The 21,775-nt window shown below is 33.9% G+C and overlaps 1 protein-coding gene across 1 annotated transcript in view; it reads right to left on the bottom strand.

Annotated features, from left to right (window-relative positions):
• PCGF5 (polycomb group ring finger 5) overlaps positions 1 to 21,775 on the bottom strand; it is a 114,525-nt gene that overhangs the window by 11,400 nt on the left and 81,350 nt on the right. The window contains exons 7-9 of the mRNA XM_090277980.1: positions 20,172 to 20,350; positions 6,062 to 6,160; positions 4,439 to 4,528 (exon numbers count right to left, since the gene is read on the bottom strand). Of these exons, the coding sequence (XP_090134106.1) occupies positions 4,439 to 4,528; positions 6,062 to 6,160; positions 20,172 to 20,350 (368 nt within the window). The remainder of the gene's footprint in view (positions 1 to 4,438; positions 4,529 to 6,061; positions 6,161 to 20,171; positions 20,351 to 21,775) is intronic.

The raw sequence follows: 21,775 nt of genomic DNA on the forward strand, positions 1-21,775 counted from the left end.
TGGCTGCAAAATTACTTCCCCGAGATTCTTCCCAAGAGTTTACAAACAAGACAAGGTACTGAGGTGATCTGAATGTGAACTAGCCTTGCCTGAGGCAAAAGACCCAGGGGGGCGGAGGTGGCATCCAACATGAACTGTCTTTATTGGGAGTCAGAGAAGAGTGTAGAATGTGTGAGGAGATACCCTACCACACTGAATAGAATAAAAAACTGCGAAGATGCCAATTCTAGCCAAATCAACCTAGAAATTTAATCCAATGACAACCACAATCCTATTCTCAAGCTCATCGGGAAAAAATAAATGAGAAAAAAAAAAACCCGACACAATTTTGAAAAGAATTAAGAAGCAGCTTTGCCCTAAGAGATGCTAAAACACCGCATAAAGCAACTTAGAAGACCCAATTATTTGCCTTGTAAGTTAGTTTAGACTTGATTCAAATTTATCTCAAAGGAAGTAGACAATTGAGGGGTTTTAAATAGGGGCGTTTCATGATCAGACTCTTATAAAAGCTATATAATGTGTAATGCTGGTATAGAAATAAGATCCACTCAGAAGAACAAAATACAATGCCCAGGAAAAAACACACACACACACACAATATATATGAGGGTACACACACATCTGTGTGTGAACAAATATATGTAGATACATATACATAGATAATAGTGACACCTCAAAACAATGAGGTAAAGTATGGATATTCAGTAAATTCTATTTCTGGCAAAAAAAACCCTGACTAGATTGAGTTAAAGTCTTAGCCTTGTTGTAGATATGTATGTGTAAATAAAGAAATCCCAAGCGGACTTAAATGTTTAATATAAAAACGTACTAAAAGCAAGTGAAAGAACCACAAGGTGGATGGATATTCATGTAGGAGATAAGCTGTCCCCAGCCCAAGGCAGAGCCAGTTAGCAATGCCAGAGGGTAAAGTACTGAGAGCTTGCATACACGTGGCATCTTGCTAGCAATGGAGGATAGAAATGGGAAAGTATGTGATTGCTAGTAGGGGTTTAATAAAGAAATTATTGCTTTACTGCTAATTTGTCCATTCATTTCAATGGTCAGAATTCATGAATTACTATTATTATAACATAATTGGAACAAGTAAAAATATTTTAAATTGCTTAACAAAAGCAATTGGGAAATTGAGATTCAAATAAATGGAATAATCTTTAGGATATATTACCTTATAAAAGAAAAAATTTCATTCAATTTACTCTTCAAATATTTATTGAGTATCTGTATTAGGCACTGCTCTCAGTCCTGAGACTCAGCAGTGAACAAGCATGACCCTGCCCTCAGATGACATTTTAATTGGGGGACAAACCATATGGACAAGAGGCACAGTATGTCAGATGGTATGCAATACTACGGAAGGCACAAAAACAGAATTAAGAGGGGAGAGGATTGGGGTGCTCAGTGAAAAAGGTGACAGGATTAAGCAAAGGCAAAAACAAACTCACACAGAGAACAGCATGGTGATTACTGGAAGGAAAGGGGATGGGGGAAGGAGAAGAGGGTAAAGGGGAGATTAATGGTGATGGAAGGAGACTTGACTTGGGGTGGTGAATGCTCAGTACAATACATAGATGATGTGTTATAGAACTGTACAATTGAAACCTGTATCAATTTATTAACCAATGTCACCCAAATAAATTCATTAAAATTTTTTTTAAAGGCTTAAGAGTGCCAGAGTGGGAGAGGGGATTGTAGTATTCAGCAAAGTCAGGGGCCTCACTGAAGTGATGTGGAAGCAACATTCTTTGAGTGAAGGTGTGAAGGGAGCAAGTTAGGTGACACCTGGGGAGACCAGAGCAAGCCTGGCCAGAGTAAACACAGAAGCCAGTGAGGCCAGAGTGCAGGGAGCCAGAGGGAGAGAGAAAGGGTAAGATCAGGGAGGTGTCCGGGGAAAATCATGTAGGGTCTGTATCTATAGGTCCCTGGAAGGACTTTGGCTTTTATCTGCGTGTTACTGGATATTTCTGGAGAGTTCAAAGCAGAGAAGTGACATGTTCTAATGTGTTCTAACTGCTGTACTGGACAAAGATGGGAGGGGAAACAGGTCGCAGCAGGAGGGGAAGCATGGAGCCCAGCGAGGAGACTTTGGTAGCCATTCTGAACGATGGTTGATGGGGCCTGAGTCAGAGCGGTGGAGTGAGGGTGGTGAGACATAACGGGATTCTGATTATCTTGTGTACTACACAGTAGTATATACATAGTGCAGTCGCCACCATGTTTGCTTAAGACAGATAAAAGAAAAAGAGTCACGATTGACTTCAGGGACTCTGATCTGAGAAACTAGAAAAATGGAAGTACTGTACTAGTCTTGGAACAGTTGAGATTGTGAAGACTAAGGGAGAAACTGGTTGGAGGAGGGGAACAAATAAATACAGGTTTGTCACTCTGAAAAAAAATGCAGGCTAATATATTACTTTAGTATTGCACTAAATATAAAATGTGGTAATTTATTTATTGGTTTAGTTTTTACATGAATGAAAAAATCATGATACTGGACCATATTTTGAACCAACTTTTATTAAAATATGTCTTAAACAACTAAGAAGTTCAAACTATTCAGAAATGTGTAATCAAAATCATAATTGTAGCAGACTGATTTAACTTATAGTCTACTAATAATGATTTCATTGCATTAGCTCTTTCATGCTTTCACCTTAAAAGAACTGGCAGCATCGGGGATCTTTGGGAAGGGATCCTGTGAAGGACAATGAGTACTAACAGAGGTCCTGCGGTGGATGACTACTGACATCTCTCTTCAACCTTAAGGCAAACCCATTCATAATGATGGTTTCAAGCACATACTAAAATGCCCAAGGAACTATCAAAGAAAGCTAAAATTATATCAATATGATATTAATATTATGTGTAGTATGACAATATCTAGGCCCCATCAGCACTGGGTAAGAGAGAATGACTCTCTGTAATCTGTGCCTGCTGCCTGAAACATTTTAGTTGGAAGGATTAAATGAGGGTGATGTATGTACCATCATTTAAAAAGTAGGATATGTCATATAAAGGCAAGTACAGTAGTAATTTACCAGATACAAAGACAATTAATGTTTTTTTAAAAAAAGCTCTAGAGAGGTTTAATGAGTTCAAGGGCACACAACTAGTTGGTGATGAGTACTAGAACATAAGTTTTTCTTCCTGGTCATGATCATTCAAACTCCCAAGGAAGGCTTTACACAAGTGAGACTCAAGTAGAAAAAAATTGTGACTAAGAAGCTAGGTGCTTCATTTATTATTATATCACATGAAGGCATTTCTTCTTAAAAATAGTCAAATATCCTACCCATTGAATGGCACATAAAAAAGGTATTTTGAGGTTTCACAGAAGTTCTATGAATGTTTACATTTAATGTAAGTATGTTTTTGAACCACTGTAACATGGCAACCCTCATTATATTTGGATTCTGTATTACCTATCTTTGTGTGAGGTTACATTTAATTTTGTCATTGTTTTTATAATTACATTTTCACAAGAAAATATAATAAAACCTAGCTTAAAAAGAGGTTAAAATTACAGAGTTTAAAAATATGACATTTTGTACCCTAAATACCACAAAAATCTTAAGGTCTAAATGGAGGTCATTTAGTCTAGCCTTTTAGTCATTCTTAATGTTTATTCATGTAATTAGATTATGATGAGGATTTGTTAGCATTACTACTATATTCCTTACTACTACATACCAGCCTTATAATCCCTAGCCCCTGAAATTTCCCTAATATCAATGTTACATGTAATTCAGGTAAGATATGCTTGAAACTTCTAATTAACCCCAATCAAAGATACAGTTCAAAATATAAAATTCTCCTTTTAGGTTTTTGGATTTTCTTAGGTTTTTCCTTTCAATCATTTCTTCCATATTGCTTAGGGCCTAAGGCACAATAACCTGATCTGGCATCAGAAACCACTGCAAATGCACTTACCCTTCGGTCTAATTTTCTACTTTCAATATAAATCAGGTACCTGAAAAAAGTTTATCTAGATTCTACTCTATCTGTCCCCTCTACTATAACCAAAAAATAATATCTTATCAACCATTAAATATACTAGACAGGGTAGAACTTAGTCTTCTCACCACCTCCTCCATATAGTTAAACATTCCCATATTTTATTAAGGTTTTTAAAAAACGTGAGTGCCATCTCCTCTGTCTTGAGGTTAGTAGAACTTTGAATATATTTTAATAGGGTTCTAAACTCACCTTAAATATAACAAAACCACATTTAAAACAAACCTTGGTCTTGTACTTGGTACTAATTATCATGGAGTAGCTGGGAGAAACAATAAGAGGAAACCAGTTCTTCCTCTTTCCCAGGCTAGCTTGTTGTTCGAGTCCCTAAGTAATACTGTTAAATTTGAGTAATGTAAAAGCATATAAATAAATATACACATAAGTAAATATAAAAGCAATTTACGTTTTCGCCTCTTAGTCGCCATCTTGTCATGTAGATGAATTCCATAGTATGATCCTTCCCCATAATTTCACCATTGCACAGCACATCCAACTTTAAAAAGAACAGTTACAGGCCCATTAACGTAAGTAATTTTGAATGTATAAGTGTTTTACATGATTTTTCAAATTTCAGTTCCTCACAGCAGTTTTGCCTTATAGATTCATCGCTCAGAATCCTTTCGCTTTCCCAAACCAAGATTTGAAGGAGTTACTTTCCTCATTCAAAAAGGGCAAACGAATGAATGTAGGGACAGGATTTATGGGACCTTTGAGGCCAATGAGAATTTCTGCTGATTACCTATAGCTAAGTTGACCACACAGTTAGGACTGTGCCATTGGCCTGTGTCTCCTAGGGCTCTCAGGCCTCTCTGCTCTGCTTGATTGGTAACTGGCATTAACACTTACAGGACCCTCTTCTCACCTTGCATGAAACTTCAAAACTGGGTTATACTTATCAATGCTCACTTTTGCTTTAATGTTGCAGGTACCAAATGACCCCCATAAGGACTTGGTTATGATTTACTAATTCAACAAAGCATAATTAAATGTTTATCATATAAAACATTTTGGTTCTCTAGCTATTAAGAGCAAACTGACAGAATTAAATTTAAAGGGCAGAAAGTGGGGATGAAAAATAGGTTTCAAATATAATTGTTTGGCTACACAAAGAATAGAGTTTTGAACTTTAAGTCTAAAATTAGTATAGTTCTAATTGTATTAGACACATTATTAGCTAAAATATATTGATTTTTTGATGATTTATGGTGACTCATATGGACCTCAAAATGTTTTTCTGGTATCATTTTATGTTTAAAATAATAAAATAGATAATTTCATTTTTCATTCACCTATAAAATAATTCATAAGCAATGCTGTTACAGAATCTTCAGCTGTCAGTTATTTCACTAAATCATCCCCTACCTGTTGGGCAGCAAAATAAGGGGGTGGAGGGTAAATATTACTGCAAATACATAGGAAAAGTCCTCTGCATTGAGATAGATAAGGACATTGCGCTGTGATCAGCATCAGGGCACTTTATCTCTCCTGTAAAGGAACTGGTAAACTGCATTTATGCAGATGCAACGCTAAAACACTAGGTTTTACCTAATGATAAACAGTATTACTTTCACATACCATGAACTAAAAAGAACATTATTTACAAAATCCCTTTTGACACTGTTTTACATTTTAATAAAGAAGTCAATGAAGAATTGGTAAAAATGGATCTCAAAGGTCTCAGATTAAAAATAAATAAAAAAAAAGACACACCCTAAAGCATGTTGACATAAAAAACAAGAATCCATTTAACTGAGATATTATTTTGAGAATACTTAATATTTATTATTTAAGTATCTCCTCTAATTATAAAACACTAAATGCATTATTGTTTTATTCAGAATGTTAAAATTAAAAAATACAGATTAAATAGAATATTACATCTTAAGAATTGAATTTTTAACATGAAGTTAATCGAAGTTTCTACAATTTTAAATTAAATATATTCTCAGTTAATTTTTGCTTATTTTGTTAAATTTTATTTCAGATCAGAATAATCAAAATGATCAATGTTAAATTATTAACTTACCTCATAAGAACTTGGAAGTTTTAGTTTTAAACTTAGAAATTTTTTAATAGTTCCCACGGTTACACGTGTAGAACATCGAATGAATTTCTTCATTAAACCCTAAAGGAAATAAAGATTACTAATTAAAATATTCTACATTGTTTTATAAAGAAATGACAAGTGTCATTTCCACTACCAGTTTATTTTCAAAATGTATTCTGAAAATGTTTCAATTCACAGCTCTTTATTACTTGTGAGTAAAAATGTTCCTAATTCTTAGATACATGATATTCTTTAAGAATGTACTATCATGTGTGCTAATAAAATTCTGGCAAATAAGACAATCTGCACACCTCTACACATTTTGGTAAAGAACACATCATGAGTTTAACTGAAAATAAAGGAAGGTCAGAAAAATATTTTATATTATGTCGCTTCTGAAAGCATTAGGGGCATTTTAAAAAGTCTCATAACGTTAAAATGTTTTAAAAAAGAGCAGTGATTTCAAGTGGGGCTCTATGGAGTCGTAGGGGTCAATACAGAGAGGCCAGTTAGTCAAAAAGAGCCCCAGCAACTAAGTCATGTAGAATGAACTCTTGGTTGGGGAGAAACACAACCAGTCAGTGTCTGGTAGGCTGTGGCAGTACTTTACTGGAAGAAAAACAATGTTCTATGTGCCTTGATATTTTTTTTCACTTCATCAGCAGTCCTAATTTACTCTTTAAGGTTGAATATCAATAATACGTAAGAACCAAACCAGAAAGGACATCCAAACTGAAAATGAATTGAAATGAGGTTACAGACATCATAAATATGAACCAATTTGTAAAACAAACTTACATCCCCCAAACCTTAGAGAATATCAGTATAAAACAAAAACTAGCAACTGGATCTTTTAAAGATATAAAATATTACTTCTACTTATATGTATAGAAAATTACGTAGACAATTTGGAAATGTTCTTAAATTCACTAAGTCAAAAGCGGAACTATCTACTCAATATGTATTTCCTAGCCAAATGTATTCCCAGGAAAATATATTTCCTAGCAAAGACCAACAGAAACAAATCTACTTAGTCATAATTCAGATGGCAAAGTATCCAGTTTAAAAAAAAAATAAAAAAGAGACATTACAAGTTACCTCTAAGGCAAACATACTCTACCCATTTCAAAGAGCAAGACTGACATCCTAAACAGCATGAAATCAAAGAGATAAACATCCACGTAGATCTCTATTATTTGTCACATCTAAACCACACCAAGATTTCCTATTTTTTTGCTCCAAACAGCTACCACATTTTATAGGTCCCAATTAAATTAGAGAATAACGAGAGGGTACTGAAAGATCCCCTACGTGTATTTTCATCTCCAGAGAAATCTGTTTATTGAAAGAACCTGCAGAGATTACTATGAAAAAGTAATCCTTCAGAAATTATTAATAATCATAGAGATGTCAGAAGAGTTGAGAAGATTCTTAGAAAGTAGGAAGAGGCTAGTTTGTGGACTTTATAATTAAATGAAGTTTGACATCAGTCTCTAACAAAATTCCAGCCTGGAATTTAATATTTAATTTGTAGGTATTTAGAAAACAAAAATAAAACAATTATACACTTTCTCTATCTAGAGACACTTTATAAATATGTCAAATAACCCTTTTTATTTCCTAGCTAGAAATACCTGGGATAGCTCTACAGCAGTGATTTTTAACCCTTTTCATCTCATGGCACATATAATTACTAAAAGTCTGCAGCATACCAAAAATATATTTTTTTGCCAATCTGACACACACACACACAATAGGTATAATTTTGATTCATGGACATTGGACAGCTATTGTTGTGTTGGGTGTTGTCGTTTTTTAATTTGACACATAAGGGAAAAGAAGTCAAGTGCCCTTGAGTAAATAGGTATTTCGTGTTCTAAAAATTCTTGCGGCATGCTGGTTGAAAACCACTGCTCTACAAATTTCTGAAAAGTAACTGACACTTTTTAAGAGGGGCAATGACAATTAAGTGTTCAGTGGAAGATGATGGGAGGTTAGGGAGAACCTTAAAGAGATGACCCTAGGAGCAGTGCTTCTGCCCTGCCATTTTACGTCATAACACACGTGGAAAAGGGAAGCGTATAGTGTACACAGGGGGTGAGGGGAGCCTGCTGCCTGGCGCAGTGGGCGCTGTAGCCTGGGGCCTTGCGGAGCTGCCCTGCAGGGATCACCACCTCAGGCACCGGTATAGATGAAGAAATGATTTATGGAAAGAGATTTGTTTGTTTTGAGACTGTTACCTTTCCCTCGACTTCTAACCTTTCCCTTCCAACTCACGCCAGCAGAGAAACAGCTCAAAATATGCTTCGCTCTGCTTTAATGTGGTTACCCTAGAGTCCTCTTTATTCCTTTGTTCTAAAAAAGTTAAAAGACTATCTGAAATTAGATATTGGTCCATATTGCAGTTAGACAGGCTTCCAGTTTCAGGATACAATTCAAAAAATTCTAGTTCTTATGATGATGACTATTGAGTTTTTTGTTTGTTTGTTTCTTAAACCCAAACCCTTAGAATGTTTCTCATCTTCAGAATTGTATAGTTACTATCTCCACCAGGTAAAGCTTGACTTTGAATTTTAAAAAACTGATATATTATTCAAATACCATGAAAGTCACCATTTAAAGCATACAGTTTAGTAGTTTTTAGTATATTCATCAGCCTGTGCAACCATTACCACTCTAATTCCAGGACATTTTCATCACCACGCAAAGCAACTCCATACCCATTAGTAGTCACTACTCATTCTTCCCTCCCCTAGGCCCTGACAACCACTAATCTAATTTCTGTCTCTATGGATTTGCCTATTCTGGACATTTCATATAAATAGAATGGTACAGTATGTGGCCTTTGTGTCTGGCTTCTTTCACTTAGCATAATGTTTTCAAGATTTATTGATGTTGTGGCATGTAACAGTATTTCACTCTAGTTTATAGCTGAATAATATTCCAATGGGCAGTTTTATTTTGTTTACATATTCATCAGCTGATGGCCATTTGAGGTTGTTTCCACTTTTTGGCTATTATAAATAATGCTGTCATAAACATTCCTGTACAAGATTTTGTGTGAATGTATGTTTTCAATTCTAATTGGGTATATATTTAGAAGTGGAATTGTTGGGTCATATGGTAATCCTATGTTTAACTTTTTGAGGAACTGCCAAACTTTTTCACACTGGCTGCACCATCTTACCTTCCACCAGCAATGGGGTTCCAATTTCTCTACATTCTACCCAACATTTATTATTTTCCTTTTAAAAAATAATAGCCTCCCTAGAGGATGTGAAGCTACCTCATTGTGATTTTGACTTGTATAGCCCTAATGACTAATGAGGTTTAGCATCTTTTCATGTGCTTCTTTGGAGAAGATATACAAATCCTTTGTCACTGCAAAAAAAAAAAGTTATCTTTTTGTTGTTGATTTGTAAGCATTCTTTATAAATTCTGGATACTAAAGGCTTATCAGATATGTGATTTGCAAATATTTTCTCCCATTCTGTAGATTTTCTTTTCACTTTCTTGATAGTGTTATTTGATGTACCAGTTTCTAAGAATCCACTGTCAAATCCAAGGTCATGAAAATGTATCCCTATTTTTTCTTCTAAGTTTCATAGTTTTAGCTCTTACATTTAGGTATTTGATTCATTTTGAGCTTATTTTTGTATGTAGCATGAAGTAGTGTTCCAACTTCATTTTTTTGCATGTGGATATTCAATTGTTCCAGCACCAAGCATAGCTATACTATGCTTTCCCCTTGGATTATCTTGGTTCCATATTAAAAAAATATCCGTCATATATGTATGGGTTTATTTCTGACTCCCAATTCTATTTCACTGATCTGTATATTTACCTTTATGCCAAGTTAGGGTTTTTATTGAATCTGAAGAGCAATTTGAATAGGATTGCTGTATTAAGTTTTCCAATCCATGAATATGGGATGTCTCATTTTTAGGCCTTCTTAACATTTTGTAGTTTTCAGTGTATTAGTATTACACTTTTTTGGTTAAATATACTCCTAAGTATTTTATTCTTTTTGATAATAATATAAATGGAATTACTTTAATTTCATTTTTGGATTGTCATTTCAACTTTATTCCTAATTCTTGTATCCAGCAACCTTGCTAATAAGTTTAATAACTATAATAGTTTGTGGATTCCTAAAAATTTTTCTTTACACAAGATTGTGCCATCTGCAAATACAGTTTTCCAGTCTGGATGATTTTAATTTCTTTTCCTTGTCTAACTGCTCCAGTTAGAACCTCCAGTACCACATTAAATGAAAGTGGTGAGAGAAGATTCTTATCTTGTTCCTGGTTTTAGGGGAAAAGCTTTCAGTGTCTCTCACCATTAATTATGGTGATAGCTGTGGGTTTTGTAAATGCCTTTTATCAGGCTGAAGAAGTTCCCTTCTATTCCTAATTTGTTGAGCATTAGATTTTGTCAAATGGTTTCTCTTTGTCTATTGAGTTGACCACGTGGTGTTTCACTCCTTTATTCTCTTAATATGGTGAATGACCATTGGTTAACTTTTGCATGTTGGTCATGGTGTATAATCCTTTGTATAGGCTGAATTCAGTTTATTCATATTTTTTGAGAAATTTTGCATCTGCATTAATGAAGAAAATTAGTCAAAGTTTTTCTTTAAAAAAAAAACCCACTTTTTTGTAATTTTTATTGTGGTAAAAAAAAACATGTAACATAAAATTTACCATCTTAGTCATTTTTAAGTGTACAGTCCCGTAGTGTTATGTATATTCACACGCTGTGAAACAGATCTTCAGAATTTTTTCATGGTGACAAACTGAAACTATAAGGATTAAGTAACAACTGCTTTCTCCCCTGTCCCCCACCAGCCCCTGGTAAAAACCATTCTACTTTCTGTTTCTATGAATTTGACTAGATACCTCGACTGGAATCCCATAGTATGTCTTTCTTGTGACTGGCTTATTTCACTTAATATAATGTCCTCAGGTTCATCCATGTTGTAGGATATGACCTTTTTAAGGCTGAGTAATATTCCATTGTATATACTGTATTTTGTTTATCCAATTTATCAGTTGATGGACATTTGTATTGCTTCTACCATTTGGCTATTGTGAACATGGGTGTACAAATGTCTCAAGACTCTGCTTTTAATTTTTGGGGATATATACCCAGAAATGAAAGTGTTGGACCACATGGTAGTTCTTTTTATTTTAAAAAATTTCAAGAAACCTCCATAGTGTTTTCCCTAGAGGCTGCACCTTTTACAATTTTCCAATATTGCACGGGTTCCAACACTTGCTATTTTCTATTTCATTTTTGATGTTAACCATTCTAACGGGTGTGAAGTGATAGATTTTGATTTGCATTTCTCTAATGATTAGTGATGTTGAGCATCTTTTCATGTGTTTGTTGGCCATTTGTATATCATCTTTGGAGAAGTGTCTACTTAACTCCTTGGCCCACTTTTTAATTAGATTATTTGATTGTTTTTGTTGTTCAGTTGTTGAGTTCTTTACATGCTCCGGATATTAACACCTTATCAGATATATGATTAGCAAATATTTTCAACCATTCTGTAGATTACCTTTTCACTTTGTTGACTGTGTCCTTTGATTCCTAAAAGTTCTTTTATTGTGATGTCTTCGGTTTTGGAATCAGGGTAATACTGGCCTCACAGAATTAATTAGGAAGGGTTTCTTCTTCTATTGTTTGGATGCATTTATGAAAGATTGGTATTAATTCTTCTTTAAACATTTGGGCTTTTCTTTGTGGGAACTTCTTTTTCATTTTAAATCACTAATTTCATCTCTTTGCTTGTTATAGGTCTATTCAGATTTTCTATTTCTTCTAGAGTCAGTTTTGGTAGTTCGTGTCTTTCTAGAAATTTTACATTTTATCTAGAGTATCTATTATTATTATTATTTTTGGCATACAATTGTTCATAGCAGTTCCTTATAACCTTTTCTGTTAAGATTACTAGAAATAGTCCTTCTTTCATTTCTGATTTTATTAAGTTGCGTCCTCTTTTTCTTGTTTATCTAGCAAAAGATTTGTCAGCTTTGTTGACCATCACAAAAAACAATTTTTTGATTTTGTTAACTTTCTCTGATTCTTTTCTATTTTCTATTTCATTTTTTTCCAATTTATTAATTCTTTTCTTCTGCATGCTTGCTTTTAGTCGGTTCTTTTTCCTAGTTTCTTAAGGTAGATTAAGTTATTAATTTGAGATCTTTCTTCTGTTTCAATGTAGGTGTTTATAGGTATAAATTTTCTTCTAAACACTGCTTTCACTACACTGCTAAGTTTTGGTAGTTGTGCTTTCATTTTCATTCATCTCAAAATTCTCTAATTTCCCCTGTGCTTTATTCTGACTAATTGCTTATTTAGAAGTGTGTTGCTTAATTTCCACACATTTGCAAATTTCACCAAGTTTCCTACCATTACTGATTTCTAATTTTATTCTGTCATGGTTAAAGAATATATTTTGTATGATTTCAGTCCTTTAATTTTTTTATTTATTTTTAAATTAAATTTATTGGGGTGACATTGGTTAATAAAGTAATATACCTTGGTTTCAAGTGTAGATTTCTATGATTCATGATCTGTATATTGCATTCTGTACCACCACCCAAAATCAAATCTTCCATCACCATATAGTTGACCCCCTTTTCCAATAAAGGGGAACTTCCCCCATTCCCCTCCGGTAACTACCATACTGTTCATTGTCTGTGCCTATGACTTTCAGTTTTATATCCTAGATATGAGTGAAATCAAATGGTTTTTGGCTTTTTCTGGCTTATTTCACTTAGCATAATATTCTCAAGGTCCCCCCATGTTACTGCAAATTGCAGTATTTCATCTTTTCTTATGGTTGAGTAGTACTCTACAGCATATATGTACCACATCTTTATCCAGTCATCTACTGAAGGACACTTCGGTTGTTTCCATGTCTTGACCATTGTGAATAGTGCTGCAATGAACATAGGGGTGCATATATCTTTGTGAATAAATGTTTTCAAGTTTTTCAGGTAGATACCCAAAAGAGGAATTGCTGGGTCATATAGTAACTCTATTCTTCATTTTTTGAGGAACCACTATACTGTTTTCCATAGTGGCTGTACAAACTCTCCAACACTTGCTATAACTTGTCTTGTTGATAACAGCTATTCTAACAGGTGTGAGGTGATATTTCATTGTAGTTTTGATTTGCATTTCCCTAAGAGCTAGTGAAACTGAGGAACTTTCATATATCTCTTTGTTATTCACAGGTCTTCTTAGGAGCAGTGTTAGTTCAGGTCCTCTGCCCATTTTTAAATGAATTGTTTGGTGTTGAGTTGTATGAGTTATTTATATATTTTGGATATTAACCCCGTGTTGGAGCTGTTGTTTGCAAATGTTTCCCATTTGGCTGACTGCCTTTTTGTTCTGTTGGCAGTTTCTTTCACTGTGCAGAAGCTTTTTAGTTCGATATAGACCCATGCATTTACTTTTACCATTCGTTCTCTTGCATTTAGGGTCAAAAACATAAAATCTTCTAAGACCAGGGTCCATGAGTTTAGTACCAATGTTTTCTTCCATGTAATTTACTGCTTCAGATCTTATACTTAGGTCTTTAATCCATTTTGAATTAATTTTTGTACATGAGGAAAAACTAATCAAGTTTCATCCTTTTACACGTGGCTTTCCAATTTCCCAGCACCATTTATTGAAGAAGTTTTTTCTCCATTGTATGTTTTTGGCTCCTTTGTCAAAAATTATTTGTCCATACACATGTGGTTTTATTTCTGGGCTCTCAATTCTGTTCCACTGGTCTGTGACTGTTTTTCTCCCAATACCACACTGTTCTGGTTATCGTTGTTCTGTCATCTAATTTGAAGTCAGTATGATACCCCTGGCTTTCTTTTTTCTCAGGATTGCTTTGGCTATTCAGGGTCTTTTGTGGTTACATGAAAATCTGATTTTGTTGTTGTTGTTGTTCTATTTCTTTAAAAAATGACATTAGGGTTTTTATGGGGATTGCATTACATCTGTATATTGCTTTGGGTAAAATGAACATTTTAACTATGTTGATTCTTCCAATCCATGAACACAGAATATCTTTCCATTTTTATTATAACCTTTTCAATCTCTTTTAATAATGCTTTGTAGTTCTCAGTATATAAGTCCTTCACATCCTTTGTTAAGTTCATTCCTAGGTATTTTATTCTTTTTGTTGCAACTGCAAAAGGAATTTTTTCATTTCTTTTTCTGAAATTTCATTGTCACTGTATAGGAATGTAGTGGATTTCTGTACACTGATTTTTGTATGCTGCACCTTTACTGTATTTGTTTATTGCTAATTGTTGTTGTCTTTTTGTTTTTTGGAGTCTTGAGGGTTTTCTATATTCAGAATCATGTCATCTGCAAAAAGTGACACCTGTACCTCTTCATTCCCAATTTGGATGCCTTTTATTTACTTACGTAATTGTTCTGGCTAGGACTTCCAGAACTATGTTGAAGGAGAGTGAGAGGGACATCCTTGTCATGTTCTTGGTTTTAGAGGAAAAGTTTTCAGTTTTTCACCATTGAGTATGATATTGGCTGAGGGTTTGTCATATATGGCCTTCTTTTTTGTTGAGGTACTTTTCCTTCTATATCCATTTTATTGAGTGTTATAAATGGATGTTGTATCTTATCAAATGCTTTTTCTGTATCTATTGACAAGATCATATAATTTTTATCTTTTGTTAACATGCTGCATTACACTGATTGACTTGCATATATTGAACCATCCATGTGCCCCTGGAATGATTCTAATCCTTTCAAATTTATTGAAACTTCTTTTATGGCCTAAGATATGGTCTATCCTGAAAGATGTTCAATATGCACTTGAGAAAAATGTATATTTTGCTGTCGCTGGGTAGTCTATCAATGCCTGTTAGTTCTAGCTAGTTTTAGGGCTGTTCAAGTCTTCTTTTTCCTTATTCACCTTTTGCCTAGTTCTATCAATTATTGAAAGTATGATACCTGTTGAACTGTCCATTTCTTCCTTCAATCATGCCAGTTTTTGCTTCACATATTAAGGGGCTCTCTTGTTAGGTACATTTATATTTTCTTGATGGATTGAGCCCATGCTGTTTTATTTTTTGTTATTATTTGCATGGCATTTCCTTTTCCAATCTACTACCTTCAACCTATTTGTGTCTGAATCTAAGGTATGTCTCTTGTAGACAGCCTATAGTTGTACAGTGCCATGTATTTTTATCCATTCTGCCAACATACCTTTCACTGGAGATTTTAATATATTTCCATTTAATGTAATTACTGATAGGGCAGGATTTATGTCTATCACTTTTCTATTTTAAATGTCTTGGGTCTTTTTGTTCCTCTATTTCTCAAGTACTGCTTTATTTTATGTTAAAGATATCATTTTAATTGCCTTATAACCTTTTTTTACTACATATTTTCAAGTTACTTTGTGATTTCCCTCAATATTACAATTAACATCTAAATTTATAATAATCTAATTTAGAATACTATCTTAATTTTAATAGCATACAAATATTTGCTCTTATATACCTCCATTCTGCCCCCCCCAAGTTACAAACAAAAAATAATTTTGTCATTTTATATTTAACTGTGTAGTTACCTTTACCAGTACTCTTTATTTATTAATGAGGATTTGAGTTATGGTCTAGTGTTCTTTCATTTAGGACTGAAGGATGCCCTTCATTATTATTATTATTTTTTTTTTTTGCAGAGAAGTTCTGGTAGATACACATTCTGTTACTTTTTATCTGGGAATATCTTAATTATTTCCTTCCTTTAAAAAATATATAGATTTTTCAATGGACATAAAATTCTTGGTTGCCAGTTCTGTTTTTTTCCCCCCATCACTCTGCTTATGTCATCTTACTGCCTTCTGGCAAAAAATTGGCTACTAATATTAGTGAAGATCACTTGTAAGTGATGAGTCACCTCTTCATTGTTGTTTTCAATATTCTCTTTCAATAGTTTATGATCTTACTATAAATTTCTTCGTTTATTATTTCTTTAAGCTTATCATACCTGAAGTTTGTTGAGCTTCTTAGATTTTTAATGTTTTCATCATATTTGGGAAGTTTTTGGCCCTTCTTCAGTTATACTTTCAGCGCCTCTTTTTTAAGATCTTATTTATTTATTTTTTAAGAGTGAGGGGAAGGGAGGGAGAAAGAGAGAGAAACATTGAATCAGCTGCTTCTTGTAGGCACCCTGACCAGGGACCACCCCACAACCCAGGCATGTGTCCTGACCGGGAATCAAAACTGCAACCTTTCGCTTTGCAGGATGACGCCCAACCAATTGAGACACAGTGGTCAGGGCTGCCCCTCTTTCTTTTTTGTGGGGCAGGGACTTTCATTATGTTGGTAAGCTTCATCATGTTCTACAGGTCTCTGAGAACCTGTTCATTTCTCTTCATTCCTTTTTTTTTATATTACTCAAACTGAATACACTCAACCTATCTTCAAGTTTTTGGGTTCTTTTCCTATAACTCAGATCTGCTGTTGAGCCTTCCCAGTGCATTTTGATTTCAGTTATTACGCTTTTCAACTCCAGAATATTTAAAAAATCATTTCTCTTATTAATATTTTTTATTTGAAGAAATTGTTCTTATACTTTAATTTAGATCTTTGGACATGGTTTCTTTTAGTATATTGCAAATATTTAAAATGAATGACTTAAAATATATTATCTAGTAAGTCCAATGTCTGGATTTCTTCAGGGACAGATCTATTGACTGCTTCTTTTCCTGTATATGCACTATACTTTTTTGTTTCTATTTGTCTCTCTCTCTTTTTTAAAAAATGAACATTTAAAATAATATAACATGACAACCTTGGAAAATCAGATTCCCTTTGGCTCCTCATGATTTATTGTTGTGGCTGTTTCTTATTGTTTCTCTTTAATGACTTACCTAAATCTGTAAAGTGTGTATTCTTTACACATGTGGTCACTAAAGTTTCCATCTAGTGATTGTCTAATGATTGAAGAGATTTCCTTATATAGTTGGAAAAAAAAAGTCTCCCAGTCTTTGCTGAGGGACTCTTATTTGTTTTGGGGCACACCTCCAGCACTGTCATGTTGTTGAAAACTGTCTTACTTCCTGCTTGTGCAGACCCTCAAGGTCAGCCAGAGGAGAGAGCTCAGCACCTATTCATGTCTCTCCCGAGCATGTATACAGTTCTGTGTATGTGCTTGCCCTTCTAGATTCCCAAGATTATGTCACTTATGGCTACAGTGAGAATGTGGGCTGTTATTTTTTTTAAGACTACTCCAGGCCTAGAGAGTGGGGGATAGGACCAAGGCAAGTTAAAAGGGCACAATGTCAGACATTTTTTTTTGCTTAATTGCTCCACAGACTTCTGCAAGCCTTTGGCTAATTAAAAGAATTCTGATTTTGAAAGTTTTTTTATTGCTTTTATGGAGAAGGAAAAATTTGGAGGTCTTCACTATTTTCACTGCCTTCCTGCTCTTTGCATTGGCTTTTAAATTACAAAAGCAATAGCTATATAATGTAAACTATACATGTAACTACTCTACCACATTTGAGAATCACATCTTTCTGCAAAGGAGTAAGATGGTTGAGGAGGCTATAAAGGAAAATAGACATTGTTTCCCTGCCTTTAAGAAGTTTATTTATAATTATGTTTCACGGACAACACCAAAAGAGATTAAGAAAAAAAAAAACACACACACACACACAGCATCAGTGCCTGGTATCTTCAGGAACAGAATAAATGCTGACTTAACAAATAACAACTAAGCCCTAATTGAGTGATAAAAGCAAGTATTGTAGAATTTCAGAGAAGGAATTCCCTAAGGTAGAAAAAGCATCACAAAGAATAGAAGTCTCTGCTTGGGTCTTGAAAGAAGCACAGAGGAGTGGTGAAAAGAGAGAACATGCCAAAAAAGAAAGATTGTTAAAAATTTCAGAGGGTTTTAACATTCTTAATATAAGACTTTATATAGTCTGGATGCAAGTCCTCTGTCAGGTACGAGTGCCTAATGGGTACAATGGGAGATAAACTTATCAAGATAGGGGCTAATTAGTTAAAGACCTTGAATGATATTTTAAGGAGTTAAGACTTGATTCTACTGGCCATAAGATTGCAAACTATGACCACAGGTCTCAAGCCAAATCTGGCTGGTCACCTATTTTTTTAAAGTAGTTTTATTGGAACACAACCATGCCAGTTCATTCACTATTGTCTATGGCCGCTTTAGGGCTACAATGAGTAGGTTGAGAAGTTGTAACAGAGACTATATGGCCCATGGAGCCTAAAATATTGACTATCTGACCCTGATTTTGGTCTTGACTCTGACCTTCATCCTCTGCCGTGTAAGCACACTCAGGCTATGGAGTCAGCCTTGGATGGTTAAAGAGAAATTAAGGGTACAAAAAAATACTTAAGAGTCTACTTTAAAATATCTACATATTAAGTGAGCAGCACTAGACTGGAGAATTTTTCAGGACTTAAGAGAGACTGAAGAGAAAGAGTAAAAGGTCGAAGATGACTCCAAGATTTTGAACTTGTATGACCTGTTGCAAGATGGTAATGATAACTGAAATTGGATGTCTGGAGTAGTTAAGTGAAAATATAATGGACTTGTCTTTAAATATGTGAGGTTTCAGGTATTAGGAAAACTTTCAATTGGGATACTTACTTTCATACAAGAAAACCTGCAGAGAAGTAGACTTTACATTTATTTGTAAAGATACTCAGCCTTCTTATTGACCTAATTTTCACTACAAGATAACTCATATATTCAAAAACTAAAGGATGACCACAATCTCTACTAAGAAGAACCTCCAAAATAAGAATTACAGAGATGACTGGCAATAAGAGAGAAATGTAAGGTTATTAAAAATCCTGATAAAAAGACTTACAAAAAAGAAAGGACGATCTACCAGAGCATAAAAACACTATAGAGAAACCTGGGAAGACAAATAGGTACAATGGCTACATCTCTAAAGATTTCTGAACTTTATGATGTGTCTTATCCAACCAGCCTCTTATTAATTAAATCATCTTATTGTATTATATTGTTTATTTACATAAGACTTCACCAAAATTCCTTGAGTAAAATTTTCTTATTTATACTTTCATTGTTCAATACCCACATAGTTGATTAGTATTTACTGACTCACTATGCTCATATATGCTTTGTTGCAAGATGCTGGAAACACTTAATCTAAGATGAAGATTTGCTTTTAATTTCCTAAAAGAAAAATTCCATTAAATATTAGTGAAGATTCAACCCACTGGCCTACAGATTATACAGTGTAAGTAAAAGAAGAGACATTGAATATAGTTATTTAAATAAAACATGGAATACAAAGAGAGAAACAATATTCTCAACAGCTGATATTTATTTTCTAGGACAAAGTGACGATCTATTTAAGTGGTAAAGTAGTAAACCTTATAATGAAAACAAAATTTTCTTGCAATAAAAAAGCGAGTAGGGTGATTTAAATTCTCTAGTATGGAGATCCTTTACAAAAAAGGCTCAATTAGCAGATAGATACAGAAAGAAACAGGGTTAGAAGCGAAGATTTTATAGGAAATATCTGAGAGCTTTCCAAAACTTCAAAAGTTCACAGACATTTTATGACATCCAATTTTACTTCAGAACCAATTAATTATTCATAAAATGTATCAGCCATGACATGGTTTTTTTGTGTTACAAATAAAAATACAGAAATGGAGAAAATTAAAAGACTATGAACAAAGAAGTGGGGGCCATTTCTTAACATGAAATGATCTGAGTCTGAGCTGGTTACCACACTTAAAAAGGGAAAAACAATCTATATGAAAGCCCAACAAAGGTATAAAAGGAGGTGGAAAGGAGAAATGGAGGTGTGATTCTCTGTATGAGCCACTAGGTGGTGGCATTGCCCCAGGACGGTTCAGTTGTGCTGGTTTGAAATCAAATTTTGTAGGTATGGGACTGTCAGAGAATGGTATTCTACTTGATTATATTAATAAAAAACTTTGAAAGTAAACATTTTGAAATATTAGGAAAATAATCAATTATCAAAGGTTTACTATAAAATAGTTACAAAAAAATACAACTGTACTTGTCCACTTACCTTTACCACATTGTCTCCTGATTGCCCATTATTTCGTAAACAATCTAGACATATAGCAATTTGTGGGTCACTTCTGTGATAGTCTTTATCATCTTGATTTTCATCACCTTCTTCATCTACTTTAGGCCTGTCAACTTTTGAAGCATCATCTGTACAATTTAAACAAAACTGAGATATAACTCAAAGCTGGTATTAAAGTTAAGCAACAACATGTTATTCATGGAAACAAAAATCAACTTTAAACTACATTTTTTAGCTTAAAAATTTCCAACTAACTCAACAATGAAAATATTTAAAAAATCCATCTGAAACTTACTAACACAGCCTAAGATGTCTAGGTCACTGGGACATCCAAATAAAAGATTCAGAACTACTTTATTTGGCCACAAAAATAATTGTAATTAGTGGCTAGATCACTTAGAAAGTAAAGAGGATATAAAAACACTTCACAATTTTATATATATTCAAATTTAAAATCAAATATTCTTTTAAAACTATAAAACAGGAATTTTCAACCGGTGTGCCATACACTGGAGTGCTGCAAGAATTTTTAAAACTTATAATAGCTGACTATTTTAATCAAGGGCACTGACCTTCTTTCCCTTAGACTGTCAAATAAAAATATGACAACCAACACGACCATATCCATCTGTTGTGAATGATCAAAATTATACGTTTCGGTAAGGTCAGCAAAAAATATATTTTTGGTGTGCAGCAGAATTTTAGTAATTAGCTTATGTGCGCCATGAGATGAAAAAGGTTGAAAATCACTGCTATAAAATATTCTCTTTAAGTTCTCAGTTTCAAATTATTAGATATTCATAAAATCAGCTAAATATAATGGGTAGAATAAATATTTTAAAGCATGTACATAGTTATATAACATATTAAAACTCCATTAAAGAAATCTGAATAGTATACTTATATCTAAATGTGTTTAATCTATGAAATATCTTCAGTCTACATATAATACAACTATATTTGTTGATTCAGTCATTTATTGAGTGCCTTTAACTGTTAGATGTGCACTGTGCTAGGCTTGAGGGGACAATATTGAAACAAGAGTGCTTATCACCCTCATCCTCATAGGAGTTGGGGTATTGAAGATACAGACCAGTAAAGAAAACAGATGGAGAAGTCAGATAAGGCCTTTGATGAAAGAGGTAAAATAGATAGCATGGTTACATGTAAGGAAGGTAATAAACCCAAATTTTGGGGTAAGGCAGAGAGATTCAGGGAAATTTTCCAGATAAAATAGCTCTAGGCCAAAATTTCAAAGAACTAGCCAGCCAAGCATTACAGTATAGAAAAGCCCAGGGTGGGAAAAAAGACAAAACTCCAGGTTAGCTCCTCTAGAATGACTGTAGTACAAGCATGACTGCAGTACTAGCATTAGTTGTATCATGAAAAGCAAGTGAGTTCTCTTCTGCATTCTTCTACATATTACATGGAACCCACAAAGGCAGTAGTTAGTTGCCTTTTATGAACCAAACTCCCACCTCCCAGAACAGACCCAAATTCTCCATTGAAACTAAAGACCAAATACTATAAAATAAAGAGGGAGAAATAATGGGAAAAGAAAAAAAATACAAAGTAGGCTGTAG

Source organism: Furipterus horrens, unplaced genomic scaffold (genome assembly GCF_987537825.1).
Source record: "Furipterus horrens unplaced genomic scaffold, mFurHor1.1.pri manual_scaffold_5, whole genome shotgun sequence".
Lineage (NCBI taxonomy): Eukaryota > Metazoa > Chordata > Mammalia > Chiroptera > Furipteridae > Furipterus > Furipterus horrens.